The following is a 16,970-nucleotide window of genomic DNA, read 5'->3' as shown; positions in this document are numbered from 1 at the left end:
TATGAATAATGCTGCTATGTACAAGTTTTTGTGTGGGCATATGTTTTCATTTCTTTTGGGTATGTGCCTAGGAGTGGAATTGCTAGGGCATATGATAACTATTTTAATGTTTTGAGGAACTACCAGGCTGTTTTCCAAAGTGGCCACACTATTTTGCATTCCCATTAGCAGTCTGTGATTGTTCTAGGTTCTCTGCCTCCTCGCCAACATTTGTTACTCTCTGTTCTATTATAACCATCGTAGTGACGCGCAGTGGTATCTCATTGTGGTTTGGATTTGCATTTCCCTGATGGCTTAAAGATGCTAAGCATCTTTTCATGTGTATATTGTCCATTTTTATATCTTCTTTGGAAAAATGTCCATTCCGGATACTTTACCCATTTTTAAATTGGGTGATTTGTCTTTCTGTTATTGAATTGTGAGAGCTCATTAAATCTCCTAGATATGTAGGACCCATATCAGATACATAATTTGCAAGTATTTTCTCTCATTCTGTGGGTTGTCTTTTCACTTCTTCATAATGTCCTTTGAAGCACAAAAAGTTTCTAATTTTGATTAAGTCCAATTTGTCTTTTTCTTTTGTCATTGTATTCTTGATGTCATATCAAGGTTTTTGCCTAACCTAAAGTCATGAATGAAGATTTACTCTTATAGTTTCTTCTGTGAGTTTTATGACTTACCTCTTCATTTAGGTCTGTGATCTGTTTTGACTTACTGTTTGTGTATGGTGTGAGAGAAAGGGTACAACTTCATTCTTTTGCATTTGAATATCCAGTTGTCCTTGTACTGTTTATTGAAAAGACTATTCTTTAATTGTTTGTCTTGGCATCCTTTTTGAAAATCAACTGACCATAAATATATGGATTTATTTCTGGACTGTATTCTAGTTCATTGATTTATATATATCCTATGTCATTACCACACTGTCTTGTATTCTGTGGCTCCATAGTAAATTTTCAATTCAAGAAATCGGAGACTTCCACTTTGTTGTTCTTTTTTCAGATTATTTTGGCTATTCTGGGTCTCTAGCATTTCCATATGGATTTTGAGATAAGCTTGTCAATTTCTGCAAAAAAAGTACCATCTGGGATTTCAATAGAGTTTATGCTAATCTGTAGATCACTTTGGAAAGTGTTGCCATCTGAGCAATATTGTCTTCCAATCCATGAACATAGGATGTCTTTAGGTCTTCTTAATTTATTTCAATTATGTTTTATAGTTACCAGAGTATAAGTTTATACTTTTAAAAAATTTATTCCTGAGTGTTTTATTATTTTTGATCCTTTATGAATGAAATTGTTTTCTTGATTTCATTTTCAGGTTCATTGCTATTGTATAGAAATAAATTGGTTTTTGTGTATTGATCTTGAATCCTGCAACCTTGCTAAAGTTGTTTATTGGTTCTAACAGTTTTCTGTTGGATTCTATATACAAGATTATGTCATCTTCAAATGGAAATAGCTTTTTTCCTTTCCAACTGAATACCTTTCATTTCTATTTTTTTTTTTTTTGACTGATTGCTCTGACTAGAACCTCTAGTACAGTGTCAAATAGAAGTGATTAAGGCAGACATCTCTCATATTCCTGATTGTAGGGGGAAAACATCTAGTGTTTTGCCATGTGGATTTTTTGTAGATGTCCTTTACCAGACTGATGAAGTTCCCTTCTATTCCTAGTTTGTTGAATGTTTTAATCATGAAAAGGTGTTGGATTTTGTAAAATGCCATCTCTGTGTCTATTGATGTGAGCATGTGGCTTTTGTACTTTATCTATTGATGTGGTGTATTATACTGACTTGGGGAATGTTAAATCAACCTTGCATTCCTAAGATGAATCCACAGTTCTCTTTCAAGTGACATCTTTCTACTAGACTGTGAACTCCACCAGGGCTGGGACCAGTGTCCCCACCCAGGGCTCAACAGGGGCTTGTAACCATGTAGACAAGAAGTGTTTGTTAAAAAAGTGAATGAGGGGCGGAGCCAAGATGGCGGCGTGAGTAGAGCAGTGGAAATCTCCTCCCAAAAACACATAGAGCTATGAAAATATAACAAAGAAAAATCTTCCTAAAATAGAGACCACAGGACACAGGACAACATCCAGACCACATCCACACCTGCAAGAACCCAGCGCCTTGTGAAGGGGGTAAGATACAAGCCCCAGCCCGGCGGGACCCGAGCGCCCCTCCCCCCGGCTCCCGGCGGGTGGAGAGAAACCGGAGCGGTTTTTTTTTTTTTTTTGGCGAGCGCTTTTTGGAAGCCTTAGAGGGACGGGCCCCCGTTGCTGGGGAGGCAGAGTGGCGGGACCGGTGAGGAGGTGCCTGGGAACGGCGCCGGAGGACAAAGAATATCCCGCGTTTCTCCCTGCGAAACCTGGGGGCGGGTGCCTGAGACCGGTGCCTGAGGACGGAGGAGGTCGCGCGTTTTTCCCCTTTTTTTTTTTTTTTTTTTCTCTTTTTGGCGAGCGCTTTTTGGAAGCCTTGAAGGGACGGGGACCCCAGTGCTAGGGAGGCACGGTGGCGGGACTGGTGAGCGGGTGGCTGGGACTGGCGCTGAGGACAAAGAATATCCCCCGTTTTTCCCTGCGGGACCGGTGGGCGGGTGCCTGAGACCGGCACTTGAGGACAGAGGAAATCGCGCGTTTTTCCCCTTTTTTTTTCTCTTTTCTGCGAGTGCTTTTTGGAAGCCTAAAAGGGACAGGGACCCCGGTGCTAGGGAGGCAGGGCGGCGGGACTGGTGAGCGGGTGCCTGGGACCGGCACCTGAGGACAAAGAATATCCCGCGTTTTTCCCTGTGGGACTGGTGGGTGGGTGCCTGAGACCGGCACCTGAGGACGGAAGAAATCGCGCGTTTTTCCCCTTTTTTTCTCTCTTTTTGGCGAGTGCTTTTTGGAAGCCTTGAAGGGACAGGGACCCCGGTGCTAGGGAGGCAGGGCGGCGGGACTGGTGAGCGGGTGTCTGGGACCAGTGCCTGAGGACAAAGAATATCGAGCGTTCCTTCCCTGCGGGACCGGTGGGTGGGTGCTTTTTGGAAGCCTTGAAAGGACAGGGACCCTGGTGCTAGGGAGACAGGGCAGCAGGACCAGAGAGCGAGTGCCTGGGACCGGCACCTGAGGACAAAAAAGAAAAAAAAAAAAAAATCGCTTGCTTTTTCCTTTTTTTTTTTTCCCATTCTCTCTGTTCCCTCTCTCATTGTTGCTTGTTGTTTTGGTTTGGAGAGTGCTTTTTGGAAGTCTTAAAGGGGCAGGACAGGTCACTTAGACCAGAGGCAGGGAATCTGGGGATCTCTGGGCACTCTAACCCCCTGGGCAGCAGGGAGCACAGAGGCCCCTTACGGAGATAAATAGCCTCCTGGCCGCTCCCCCTCCAACGGGGCTCCACCATTTTGGAGGAACAGCCCCAGCCAGGCCAAGCCCACAGCAACAGCGGAGATAAACCCCAAAGCAACTGGGCAGGAAGCAGAAGCCCTGTCTGCGCACAGCTGCCCCGCACAAGCCACTAGAGGTCGCTATTCTCCCAGGAAAAGGCCACAAACCAACAAGAAGGGAAGCTCTTCCAGCGGTCACTTGTACCAGCTCTGCAAACTATCCCTATCACCATGAAAAGGCAAAACTACAGGCAGACAAAGATCACAGAGACAACACCTGAGAAGGAGACAGACCTAACTAGTCCTCCTGAAAAAGAATTCAAAATAAAAATCATGAACATGCTGACAGAGATGCAGAAAAAAATGCAAGAGCAATGGGATGAGATGCAGAGAAAAATGCAAGAGCAGTGGGATGAGATGCAGAGAAAAATGCAAGAGCAGTGGGATGAAGTCCGGAAGGAGATCACAGATGTCAGGAAAGAGATCACAGAAGTGAAACAATCCCTGGAAGGATTTATAAGCAGAATGGATAAGATGCAAGAGGCCATTGAAGGAATAGAAGCCAGAGAACAGGAACGTATAGAAGCTGACATAGAGAGAGATAAAAGGATCTCCAGGAATGAAACAACACTAAGAGAAATATGTGACCAATACAAAAGGAAAAACATTCGTATTATAGGGATACCAGAAGAGGAAGAAAGAGGAAAAGGGATAGAAAGTGTCTTTGAAGAAATAATTGCTGAAAACTTCCCCAAACTGGGGGAGGAAATAATCGAACAGACCATGGAATTATACAGAACCCCCAACAGAAAGGATCCAAGGAGGACAACACCAAGACACATAATAATTAAAATGGCAAGGATCAAGGACAAGGAAAGAGTTTTACAGGCAGCTAGAGAGAAAAAGGTCACCTATAAAGGAAAACCAATCAGGCTAACATCAGACTTCTCAACAGAAACCCTACAGGCCAGAAGAGAATGGCATGATATACTTAATGCAATGAAACAGAAGGGCCTTGAACCAAGGATACTGTATCCAGCACGACTATCATTTAAATATGATGGTGGGATCAAACAATTCCCAGACAAGCAAAAGCTGAGGGAATTTGCTTCCCACAAACCACCTCTACAGGGCATCCTACAGGGACTGCTCTAGATGGGAGCACCCCTAAAAAGAGCACAGAACAAAACACACAACATATGAAGAATGGAGGAGGAGGAATAAGAAGGGAGAGAAGAAAAGACTCTCCAGACAGTGTATATAACAGCTCAATAAGCGAGCTAAGTTAGGCAGTAAGATACTAAAGAAGCTAACCTGGAACCTTTGGTAACCACGAATCTAAAGCCTGAAATGGCAATAAGTACTTATCTCTCAATAGTCACCCTAAATGTAAATGGACTTAATGCACCAATCAAAAGACATAGAGTAATAGAATGGATAAAAAAGCAAGACCCATCTATATGCTGCTTACAAGAAACTCACCTTAAACCCAAAGATAAGCATAGACTAAAAGTCAAGGGATGGAAAAACATATTTCAGGCAAACAACAGTGAGAAGAAAGCAGGGGTTGCAGTACTAATATCAGACAAAATAGACTTCAAAACAAAGAAAGTAACAAGAGATAAAGAAGGCCACTACATAATGATAAAGGGCTCAGTCCAACAAGAGGATATAACCATTCTAAATATATATGCACCCAATACAGGAGCACCAGCATATGTGAAGCAAATACTAACAGAACTAAAGAGGGAAATAGACTGCAATGCATTCATTGTAGGAGACTTCAACACACCACTCACCCCAAAGGATAGATCCACTGGGCAGAAAATAAGTAAAGACACACAGGCACTGAACAACACACTAGAACAGATGGACCTAATAGACATCTATAGAACTTTACATCCAAAAGCAACAGGATATACATTCTTCTCAAGTGCACATGGAACATTCTCCAGAATAGACCACATACTAGCTCACAAAAAGAGCCTCAGTAAATTCCACAATATTGAAATTCTACCAACCAATTTTTCAGACCACAAAGGTATGAAAGTAGAAATAAATTCTACAAAGAAAACAAAAAGGCTCACAAACACATGGAGGCTTAACAACATGCTACTAAATAATCAATGGATCAATGAACAAATCAAAATAGAGATCAAGGAATATATAGAAACAAATGACAACAACAACACTAAGCCCCAACTTCTGTGGGATGCAGCGAAAGCAGTCTTAAGAGGAAAGTATATAGCAATCCAGGCACACTTGAAGAAGGAAGAACAATCCCAAATGAATAGTCTAACATCACAACTATTAAAACTGGAAAAAGAAGAACAAATGAGGCCTAAAGTCAGCAGAAGGAGGGACATAATAAAGATCAGAGAAGAAATAAACAAAATTGAGAAGAATAAAACAATAGCAAAAATCAACGAAACCAAGAGCTGGTTCTTTGAGAAAATAAACAAAATAGATAAGCCTCTAGCCCAACTTATTAAGAGAAAAAGAGAGTCAACACAAATCAACATAATCAGAAATGAGAATGGAAAAATCACGACAGACTCCACAGAAATACAAAGAATTATTAAAGACTACTATGAAAACCTATATGCCAACAAGCTGGAAAACCTAGAAGAAATGGACAACTTCCTAGAAAAATACAACCTCCCAAGACTGACCAAGGAAGAAACACAAAAGTTAAACAAACCAATTACAAGCAAAGAAATTGAAACAGTAATCAAAAAACTACCCAAGAACAAAACCCCGGGGCCGGACGGATTTACCTCGGAATTTTATCAGACACACAGAGAAGACATAATACCCATTCTCCTTAAAGTGTTCCACAAAATAGAAGAAGAGGGAATACTCCCAAACTCATTCTATGAAGCCAACATCACCCTAATACCAAAACCAGGAAAAGACCCCACCAAAAAAGAAAATTACAGACCAATATCCCTGATGAATGTAGATGCAAAAATACTCAATAAAATATTAGCAAACAGAATTCAACAGTATATCAAAAGGATCATACACCATGACCAAGTGGGGTTCATCCCAGGGATGCAAGGATGGTACAACATTCGAAAATCCATCAACATCATCCACCACATCAACAAAAAGAAAGACAAAAACCACATGATCATCTCCATAGATGCTGAAAAAGCATTTGACAAAATTCAACATCCATTCATGATAAAAACTCTCAGCAAAATGGGAATAGAGGGCAAGTACCTCAACATAATAAAGGCCATATATGATAAACCCACAGCCAGCATTATACTGAACAGCGAGAAGCTGAAAGCATTTCCACTGAGATCGGGAACCAGACAGGGATGCCCACTCTCCCCACTGTTATTTAACATAGTACTGGAGGTCCTAGCCATGGCAATCAGACAAAACAAAGAAATACAAGGAATCCAGATTGGTAAAGAAGAAGTTAAACTGTCACTATTTGCAGATGATATGATACTGTACATAAAAAACCCTAAAGACTCCACTCCAAAACTACTAGAACTGATATCGGAATACAGCAAAGTTGCAGGATACAAAATCAACACACAGAAATCTGTAGCTTTCCTATACACTAACAACGAATCAATAGAAAGAGAAATCAGGAAAACAATTCCATTCACCATTGCATCAAAAAGAATAAAATACCTAGGAATAAACCTAACCAAGGAAGTGAAAGACTTATACTCTGAAAACTACAAGTCACTCTTAAGAGAAATTAAAGGGGACACTAATAAATGGAAACTCATCCCATGCTCATGGCTAGGAAGAATTAATATCGTCAAAATGGCCATCCTGCCGAAAGCAACATACAAATTTGATGCAATCCCTCTCAAATTACCAGCAACATTCTTCAATGAATTGGAACAAATAATTCAAAAATTCATATGGAAACACCAAAGACCCCGAATAGCCAAAGCAATCCTGAAAAAGAAGAATAAAGTAGGGGGGATCTCACTCCCCAACTTCAAGCTCTACTACAAAGCCATAGTAATCAAGACAATTTGGTACTGGCACAAGAACAGAGCCACAGACCAGTGGAACAGATTAGAGACCCCAGAAATTAACCCAAACATATATGGTCAATTAATATTTGATAAAGGAGCCATGGACATACAATGGCAAAATGACAGTCTCTTCAACAGATGGTGCTGGCAAAACTGGACAGCTACATGTAGGAGAATGAAACTGGACCATTGTCTAACCCCATATACAAAGGTAAACTCAAAATGGATCAAAGACCTGAATGTAAGTCACGAAACCATTAAACTCTTGGAAAAAAACATAGGCAAAAACCTCTTAGACATAAACATGAGTGATCTCTTCTTGAACATATCTCCCCGGGCAAGGAAAACAACAGCAAAAATGAGCAAGTGGGACTACATTAAGCTGAAAAGCTTCTGTACAGCGAAAGACACCATCAATAGAACAAAAAGGAACCCTACAGTATGGGAGAATATATTTGAAAATGACAGATCTGATAAAGGCTTGACGTCCAGAATATATAAAGAGCTCACACGCCTCAACAAACAAAAAACAAATAACCCAATTAAAAAATGGGCAGAGGAACTGAACAGACAGTTCTCCAAAAAAGAAATACAGATGGCCAAGAGACACATGAAAAGATGCTCCACATCGCTAATTATCAGAGAAATGCAAATTAAAACTACAATGAGGTATCACCTCACACCAGTAAGGATAGCTGCCATCCAAAAGACAAACAACAACAAATGTTGGCGAGGCTGTGGAGAAAGGGGAACCCTCCTACACTGCTGGTGGGAATGTAAATTAGTTCAACCATTGTGGAAAGCAGTATGGAGGTGCATCAAAATGCTCAAAACAGACCTACCATTTGACCCAGGAATTCCACTCCTAGGAATTTACCCTAAGAACGCAGCAATCAAGTTTGAGAAAGACAGATGCACTCCTATGTTTATCGCAGCACTATTTACAATAGCCAAGAATTGGAAGCAACCTAAATGTCCATCTGCAGATGAATGGATAAAGAAGATGTGGTACATATACACAATGGAATACTACTCAGCCATAAGAAGTGGAAAAATCCAACCATTTGCAGCAACATGGATGGAGCTGGAGAGTATTATGCTCAGTGAAATAAGCCAAGCAGAGAAAGAGAAATACCAAATGATTTCACTCATCTGAGGAGTATAGGAACAAAGGAAAAACTGAAGGAACAAAACAGCAGCAGAATTACAGAACCCAAAAATGGACTAACAGGTACCAAAGGGAAAGGAACTGGGGAGGATGGGTGGGCAGGGAGGGATAAGGGGGGGGAAGAAGAAGGGGGGTATTAAGATTAGCATGCATGGGGGGGAGGGAGAAAGGGGAGGGTGGGCTGCACAACACAGAGAGGACAAGTAGTGACTCTACCACATTTTGCTAAGCTGATGGACAGTAACCGTAATGTGGTTGTTAGGGGGGACCTGATATAGGGGAGAGCATAGTAAACATAGTATTCTTCAGGTAAGTGTAGATCAAAAATTTAAAAAAAAAAAGAAAGAAAGAAAGAAAAGGGGGATTACTCCTTAACAGGATAAAACTATTGGTAAATCAAAGATCAACGCATGCTTTAAATATCCTTAATGTTGATCACTTAAAGGGTGTCAGATGATCAGCTATGGAGGTACTCTTTTCTGATAATATTCCTTTCTCTTAATTAAAAAAAAAAAAAAAAAAAAGCAGTTACTGTGTGCTGACCTCCAATGAGTTCTGCACAGTGGTATAGAGGGCATGTCAAAGTGTGGGCAAAGGGTCTGTTTGTTTCTACGCAGAAGATCAAGGCCTAGCTTGGATACCCAGAAAATGAACTAAGATACGATATGAGGAGGAGCTTCCGGCATCAGCACTCTCTGGAGGACTCGTGCCGGGGGATGATCATCAAAAAGCCTCCACAGGGATCCGGACGATGCTGCTGTTGTGGCTGCATCCAGCCCACCGTCTCCTGGACTTGCCATAAGAAGGAGGAGGGAGATGTCTAGGCTGGCATGTGCATACAGTGAGACAACGAATTTGACCGGATCTGTACTGTTGGAACTCAACCAGGAGTTGGGAGGGGTGCAAGTTGTAGCACCCCAAAATCTCATGACTATAGACTATCTATGGTTAAAAGAACATATGGGATGTGAACAGATCCCAGAAATGGGCTGCTTTAATTTGTCTGATGGTTCAAGTACAGTTGGAAAATATCCATCATATCATAGATAAATTTTCACAAATGCCTAGGGTGCCTAAATGGTTTTCTTGGCTTCACTGGAGATGGCTGGTAATTATAGATTTGCTTTGTTTATGTCACCGTATTCCTATTATGTTAATATGTGTGTGCAAATTAGTTAGTAGTTTAAAACCTATACATACTTAAGGTACTCTACAAGAAGATATGTCAAAGAAATAATCAATCCTCCCAAGTTTCCTTCATATGCTACATCTATAGCTTTTCTTCTTCCTTCCTAATTACAAACCTTAAATAGAATTCGTGCCTCATATCGAATTTACCGAGTATCATAATTCCTCCAGGTGGTAAAGATACCTCGAGACAAGTGCTGGGCATAGAAGCCACAGGGCATAAATCTGCAAAGAAGTAAAAAGCTAACCTTTGCAAACAATATGGCTTCTCTCTCACTTACCAACTTTACATTTCCCTGTATGGCCCCGGAAGATGACTGGTTAGCCAGAGACGGGTAAGATTCCTCAAGGGAGGAACAACCTAAGACAGGCACAGTCGCAGGGGGGCCATCAGGTGAGAATTTGGGGATCAACAGAGGTGAGGCTCAGAACCTCACCCCCCCTGCTTTGAGAGAAATCTTCTGCATCCGTGGATGTCTTGCTGCCCTTGTCTAGCCTGGATTAATACTTAGTCCATAGGCACACACCTGATCATCTGATCATCTACATTTGCCTTCTTACAGCACTAAACTATGTTTTCTACCTTTATCTTGCATCTACCTACCACTTCAGCATTTTATTAAAAATAAAAATAATAATAATAATAGGAGAAATGTGGGATCAACATATAAATCAAGTACAAAAATCAAATGAATATTCATATTTGACCTGATGGTTTATAGGTCATATTGCATGATCAAAACCGAAAGTTTCTGTGATGACTGCCCTTGTACTGTTCACCATGTAAGAATTTATTCACTCTGTAAGAATTCGTTCACCATGTAAGAACTTGTTCGTTATGCTTCAGAAGATTGGAGACTGACGAGAATTAGGCTTGAGATGGATTAATGATTGTACATTGAGCATTGACCCCCCTATACTGAATTTTATTGTTGTTAACAACCATTTGATCAATAAATATGAGAGATGCCCTCTCAAAAAAAAAAAAAAAAAAAAAAAAAAGTGAATGAAAGGACAAACCAGTATAAAATTATTGAAAGAACGCTGCTTATCATGTCATTGACTATCAGTTGAGTGGAAGACAAGGTATCTGTATGGTCTATACATCCCAGAGTCTGAACCTGCCCAGCTAAAGGGTTGTCAGCAGTCTCACAGACGTCCTCTGAGGGCCAGAACCAGGGTAGTGGGAGCTGATGTGCTCGTCCTCTCCCCAGGCCTGCTCTCCATGGCCAACTCTGGACCAAACACCAATGGCTCCCAGTTCTTCCTGACATGTGACAAGACGGATTGGCTGGATGGCAAGCACGTGGTGTCACGGAAGGCCTGGATGTCTTGCGGCAGATTGAGGTGGGTGGCTGTCCGGCCCTTGCTGTACAGCCCCTTGGGAGATCTTGGGAGGCTCTGTGGCCTGGAGGGAGGGGCCTAGCTGCTTCTGCTCTGGTTGGGAGTGGGCAGGTTGGGGAGCAGCCCTGAGCTGCTCTTTACTCTCCACCCTCCCTCCCCTGGTTGCCCCTCTTCTGTTCCACCCACAAAGGCCGAAGGTAGCAAGGACAGGAAGCCAAAGCAGAAGGTGATCATTGCTGACTGTGGGGAGTACATGTGAGATGGGGCCTTTTCTGCGCTGTCCCCACGTGTCCAGGAGCTGTCAGCCCCGGGAACTGTACCTGAGGGTGTCCTGTTTGCAGCAAGCAGGAGTTTGTGTCGTAGCCCTTCTCGGGATCACCTTGGAGCAGCTCCTCTGTGGGAGTGGCCTGGGATCCCTCTGGCTCTTTCCCAGTGTGACCATGGGCCTGGGAGCTGGTACAGGCCCCACTGCCCTACCGTGGACAGGCTGTGCATGACCTTTTCCAGGCCTTTGCTGCCAGGACCTCTCTTGGGCCCACCAGTGTGGCTCTGGATGTTTCTTCTGGTAAAATAAACCCTCATTCTTGTAGTGCTGCCTGCCCTCCAGGTCTTAGGTGTTTTCAGAGGGTGTATCTGTGAGTGGAGCACCCGCCTATGACAGGCCAGAGTGCTTCCCCTGCTGTGTCACTCTCTGCCAGGGCACACCTGTCAGACCACTGCAGGATGGCAGAGGGCAGATCTGGTAGAGAAGTGCCTCTGTCCCCTCTCTGTCCTGCTAGGGAGGCAAGTTGGGTTACCACGCTCTATTCCTGCCCTCACCTTTGGTCTGGAGCTTAAGGGGTGCCCATAATTACTCTCAGTGACCTGTTCACCCAGTAGTCAGAATGTAGTACCGCAGAGAGCCCAGGGGCCTTCTGCCAAACTGTGCTTGGCGCTGGGGACACAACAAACAAGCCAGAGGTGGGTCCTACCCGCTCCCCCCACCCCAGGCCCACCTGGAAATCAAAGATTGGCACCATGGTTTGTAGCCTGTGCTAAACTGTCCTCTCGACCTACACTAGCATTTATTTGGTCAGCCAGGCCACCTCCCAGCCTCTCTCCTGTGCTGAGACTGAACACCAAAAGCCATCTGTCACCAGAAACCTCCTCTAGGGCTGCTGCCTTCTCCCTTGCTGCCTACCAGTGGCTCTGTCTGGACTGAGTCAGGACACTCAGAAGCTGCTGGGCTGGTTCTCATTTTGGGTTGAGATCAGGTTGGGCCTAGAGGGGAGGGGAGAAGCCTGCTGGCCTGTGCCCTAGTGCCCCCGGCCATCTCCTACAGAGGGATGGATGCTAGCCCTGCCTTGGGTGTCCTGGGCCAGCCTGGGTTACCCCTCCAGTTGGCTGGGGCCCCTCCCATGGCCGGGATCCTGTACTTGCAAGTATTCCCAGCACACAGCCTCACTCCCTAACCTAGGTGTTCTCTCACTGGTGGTCAGTCATGGCTGTCAGGATGGGTGGCACTGAGGCCAGGAGAATGCGGGCACTCGGCCGATGTGATGTCCAGGAGAGGGGAGGACATGTGTGAAGTATTCAGCCTGGTCGGCACCAAGGGTGCTGTGTGGGGGCAGGGATGGAGCGGGCCTCCTGAGGGCCTGGGAGGGAGGAGGGCTACTCCCACAACCCTGTGAAATGGGAGAGGCAAGGGGCCCTTTGTGGCTGTGCTGCCCTGATGGCCCTGGGAAGGGGGAACCTGCAGACTGACCAGGAGGCCAGTGGGCTGGGAAGCATCGGGTGGCAGTTGCTAACCCTGTGCTGTGCAAGTACTTCCCCAGAATTTATGCCCTGGGTCCACCCATGACCCTTGTGCAGGTTTTGGCCTGAGCCTCAGAGGTGAGGTGCCAGGTCCAGAGATGCTGGGCTAATGGCCAGCCTGGTGGCAGGTGTTGACTGGCCTGAGCTGGTTGCCTGCCTTCCCGGAGCTGGAACAGGGCTCCAGATGGAAGAGCCGAGGGGGCCCACACCCGCCGCTAAGGGAGGAATGGTGAGATCTGGTTGGCAAGTGACCAAACGAGAGCAGAAGTCAAAGGATGGAATGCTTACAAATTATGTTTTCATGGAATATTTAATAACAGATTTTCAAAATATATCATAGATTAAATCACATCACCAATCAGTATGTGAGGTATGATTCTAACTTTGTAAAATATCCATATGTTATATATATGTAAAGACAAATATGTATGTGTCAAGGAAAAAGATTGGAATAGCTGTCTCTGTGTGGTGGGATTATCTGTGTTTATATTTTATTTTTTATTTTCAAGAATTTCCCTGGCACATGTGTCATATTTTCTTAAGTGAGGGAAACAGACTTTTTAGAAAGGGAGCCAAATGCTTGCTCAAGGCTTCCCAGTAAGAAGAGAGACCCAGGCTTCTCCCTTCAGCTTCCTGTGAAGCAGGCAGGACCTCCGGAGCGGGCAGGGGCGAAATGCTGCCGTGTCCTCAGCAGAGGCCCAGGCCAGCCACTGCAGGGCACTGCTGGCTCCTCCCGCAGGCAGAGGATGGCGCAAGTCCCTGCCTCATCCCAGCATTACCAAGCTTAGATTTGGGGGAAAAGCCACAGCTTTGAAGGAATACAGTAATGCCTCCTGGGCACATCCTGGAGGAGTAGTTTCAACAGGAAGGCACATGGGGAGGCCCAAAGTTGCACATTTCATTTAAAATAGGATCCCTAATAGATGCTACTCATTCAGCACACATTGGCAGGCATGGAGCTGAGTGCTCTGAGGACAGATCTGGTCCCCAAGATGGCCTTCCAAGAGCAGAACCAACACCTCATTCCACAGAGGCAGGGCTTCTACATCAGAGGTCACGCAGTGTGGTCGGATTAACAAGAGGCAGAGCCAGCATTTGGTGCTAGGTCTCCTGACTCCAAAACCCACCTCCCGTGCACAGCCTCTTCTCTTATGAAATTGTTGGGAATTTCCTGAAGCATGTTGCCCACTTCCCTGCCTTGGGACACAAAGGAACAGGCTTTGCCTGATGCGCTCATTGGGGGCCAGAGCTGGGTAGCAGTTGTGAAGATGTGGGGTGGTGGGGTGGCAAGGCCTCACCCTGGAGGGCCGCAGGCCTGCTGTGACCACCCGTATTTATGCTCCTAGTGTGGGGCCTTGTGTTCCCTGGGCTGACAGGGGCAACCAGATAAACAAGATGGCTTTGGTAACTAAACACTGCCCCCTCAGCAGCTTTGTGACTGTAATTCTCTCCCTTCTCCGAAAGAACGAAATCTATTTGATTTCATTTGGTGGTGCTCTGGGTGGCTGAAGGCGCTAGAAGTCTGTCAGAAAGGCCATGATTGCCGAACTTCTGGCTTTACTGCAGGGAAAGGGAGTCATACCATGATGCATGTTCCTGCCCAGCACACCTGGTGGACAAGGCAGTCTGCATCTGCAAAACATTCGTTTCACAAGCTTCCTGTACCCCCAGAGCATGTTGGGTTAGGTGCCAGTCATTGAAGAGACCAAACATTGACATTTTTCAAAAGTTGCCAAGTCTCTACTGCTGTAGTTCCTGGGAGGCGAGAGCTGTTAAGTGAATGGCCTGGAATGGCAGGTTGCAGTCCTGTGGCTGCTGGGCGTGTGGGCTGCATCTGGGCTGTGAGAGAGGAGAGGGGCAGGGGGCAGGGGGCAGGGGGCAGGCAGATACTCTGTTTGGAAGGGCCTTTAGAGATGGGGTTTTGTGTCGTCATGGCACAAATGGGAAACTGAAGCCTGAATCAAGAAGGGGACTTGTCTGGACACCAAGCAGGTCAGTGACTGGACTCCAGGTCAGTGACTGAGCTGGAATGAGAATATAAGGGGGTCTCCTGGCATGCCAGCCACTGCCTGGCTCAATCCCTGCCAACTGGAGCTCAAAGCCCCAGGCAATGGGAAACATGCCACCTTCCAGACAGGGCCCGCCTGCCCTCTGTACGTGGGGAGGGGCTGCTGTCCCACAGTGAGGCTCCAGCCTCTCCCCCTGCCCATTGCTGCCAGACCTGCTCTCCTGGGACCCCTCCTCAAGGAGCAGAGTGAATTCCAGAGATGCGAATCCTCAGGCATATGTTGCTCCACCTCAGCTGGGCTGTGCCCATGGGTTGAGGCTGGCACAGCATCTGCTTTTAATGACACAGTATTTCAGGGTTCAGGCAGCTGGACTGTGTCTGCCTCAGCAGGTTAATTACAGGCTTAGCAAGTCAAATCAAATAAACACTCCAGCTACCGGTGGTGGCTGCTCCAAGGAGAACAGTGGTTTCCGGGACCCCCCACCCAGGTCAGCCTAATTACTGCCTGTCACTCCGCTGGGACAGGGGCCTTTTCTTTGGCTCACAGGCTCTGAAAAACAGGACAGGGTTCCTGGGCACATGGGGTGACACAGGCTGGTGAGCAGAGGCCTGTTCTTAACTCCTCTGTTCTAACAGATACTGGCAGTGTGCACCATTGCCCCACACCTGGCCAGAGGTGGCCCAGGCATCATGCTCTGGGTGGAGTGGATTGCTTCTCAGCAAGGCAGGAGGGGGAAACCGAGTTCATTTCAACTGAGTGGCTGTTGGCTGTCTGGGTTTATGTGCTAAGGGTGTTGAGGCCTTGTCTAGATTCCATGGAGGAAGTCCCCAGGGTGGCCATGAGCAAGGGTACAGGGACAGTGAAGCCTGAATCAAGAAGGAGACTTGTCTGGACTGTTGTTTGCAGGCCTGACACCCACTATAGCCCTCGTCCTTCTGCTAAGAGTTAACTGTCTCATGCTGAGCCCCACATAGAGGTGGTGAAGGGAACTGAAGTTCCCAAAGTCCTTTGCTTCTCCAGGGGTCACACTCTTCCCCAGTCAGGAGGAGGGCAGGCCCAGGCAAGGGAAGACACACTACCATTAACGTCCCCATCAGTTCAGCCTTAGCCTGAGGCCCATGCAGCTTGTTCTTTTCCTAACCTGCTAACTATCAGCGGGCCAAGTGAGGAACCCAGGAATACCCTGCAGCCAGGCATGTGCATGTCTACACTGGAAATGCCCAGCGCTGTGCCTGGGCAGGGGCAGACCCCCCTCCCACATCAAATCCTGTGGTGAGGGTTTCACAGTCCACCCAGACAACCTCATGCCCTGGCTGCTCCTTGTACTCCCCCCGGGTTGGCCAGTCTAGGGCAGGAATGGCCGACGACAGCTCCTAAGATAGGACTTGTGGCCGACAGCAGACTGTCCTCTGAGGTGGCCTGTGTGCGCCGGGCTCACCATGGTTGGTTGGGACAGTCCACCACAAATGGAGGGGATGTAGACAGGGATGCAAGGGCCCTCCCTGCTGCCCCACCCAGCTATGAAGGCACTTGAGGGTTTCTGGCCTCCGGAGGGGCTAGGTGCGGGCGCGGCACTGCAGTGGCCCAGGGTGGCTCAGTGGCAGCCGCAGGCCCTGACCACCATGTTGCGGTGCTTGCGCAGGATGACGTTGTTGCTACTGTCATAGTACAGCACAGAGGTGGCGCTCAGCTTGGTGGGTGCACAGCACGCCTTGGGAACTGCATCTGGCTTCATCAGGTGCACCTGGCCAGGGAGGGGACAGCAGGCAGAGGCATGAGCTCAGTGCCTTTCTCCCAGGACCCTCCCGGCCTGGCCCCGGGGCCACAGCTGCTGGCCCTCCCTTGCTCCGTTCCTGGCCTGCAGCAGGGCAGAGCTAAGTCAGTCTGCCCCGGCCCACCCTCCTGCACCCCTTCCCTGACCCTCTGCCTCAGGCCACATCCTGGATGCCTGCCTGCTTCCTGCCACACACACCCCCCGTAGACCCGTGAACCTGCTGGTCCCCAGCACACAGGGCGCCTGGAGCCCAGCCCCGTGCCTGACGCCTGCAGCACTAGCCCTCTGGGGTCCCTGCCCATCTGTAACGTCCCTGATCGT

At 46.6% G+C, this 16,970-nt stretch overlaps 3 protein-coding genes across 5 annotated transcripts in view; 1 reads left to right on the top strand and 2 right to left on the bottom strand.

Annotated features, from left to right (window-relative positions):
* The window catches only part of LOC118972956 (peptidyl-prolyl cis-trans isomerase E-like), a 30,406-nt gene extending 17,379 nt beyond the window's left edge, over positions 1–13,027 (top strand). For 2 of the 3 annotated variants that reach the window (XR_005062127.2, XR_012130127.1), the window contains exons 6-7: positions 10,943–11,075; positions 11,263–13,027. Coding sequence is in view for 1 of the 3 variants with exons in the window: in XM_073233650.1 (XP_073089751.1) it covers positions 10,943–10,999 (57 nt within the window). In the remaining 2 variants the exon portion in view is untranslated. Of the gene's footprint in view, positions 1–10,942 lie in introns of all 3 variants that reach the window. The other variant, XM_073233650.1, reaches the window with a different exon arrangement.
* The window catches only part of MACF1 (microtubule actin crosslinking factor 1), a 471,369-nt gene that overhangs the window by 99,745 nt on the left and 354,654 nt on the right, over positions 1–16,970 (bottom strand). The gene's annotated exons all lie outside the window — the stretch shown is intronic.
* The window catches only part of BMP8A (bone morphogenetic protein 8a), a 29,219-nt gene continuing 25,406 nt past the window's right edge, over positions 13,158–16,970 (bottom strand). Inside the window, exon 7 of the mRNA XM_073233649.1 lies at positions 13,158–16,619. Coding sequence (XP_073089750.1) covers positions 16,470–16,619 — 150 coding nt within the window. The 3' untranslated portion in view covers positions 13,158–16,469. The remainder of the gene's footprint in view (positions 16,620–16,970) is intronic.

This window comes from Manis javanica, chromosome 4 (genome assembly GCF_040802235.1).
Source record: "Manis javanica isolate MJ-LG chromosome 4, MJ_LKY, whole genome shotgun sequence".
In the NCBI taxonomy this organism is placed as follows: Eukaryota; Metazoa; Chordata; class Mammalia; order Pholidota; family Manidae; genus Manis; species Manis javanica.
Note: the sequence above shows the minus strand (reverse complement) of the source record. Positions and strands in the feature narration are given on the sequence as shown.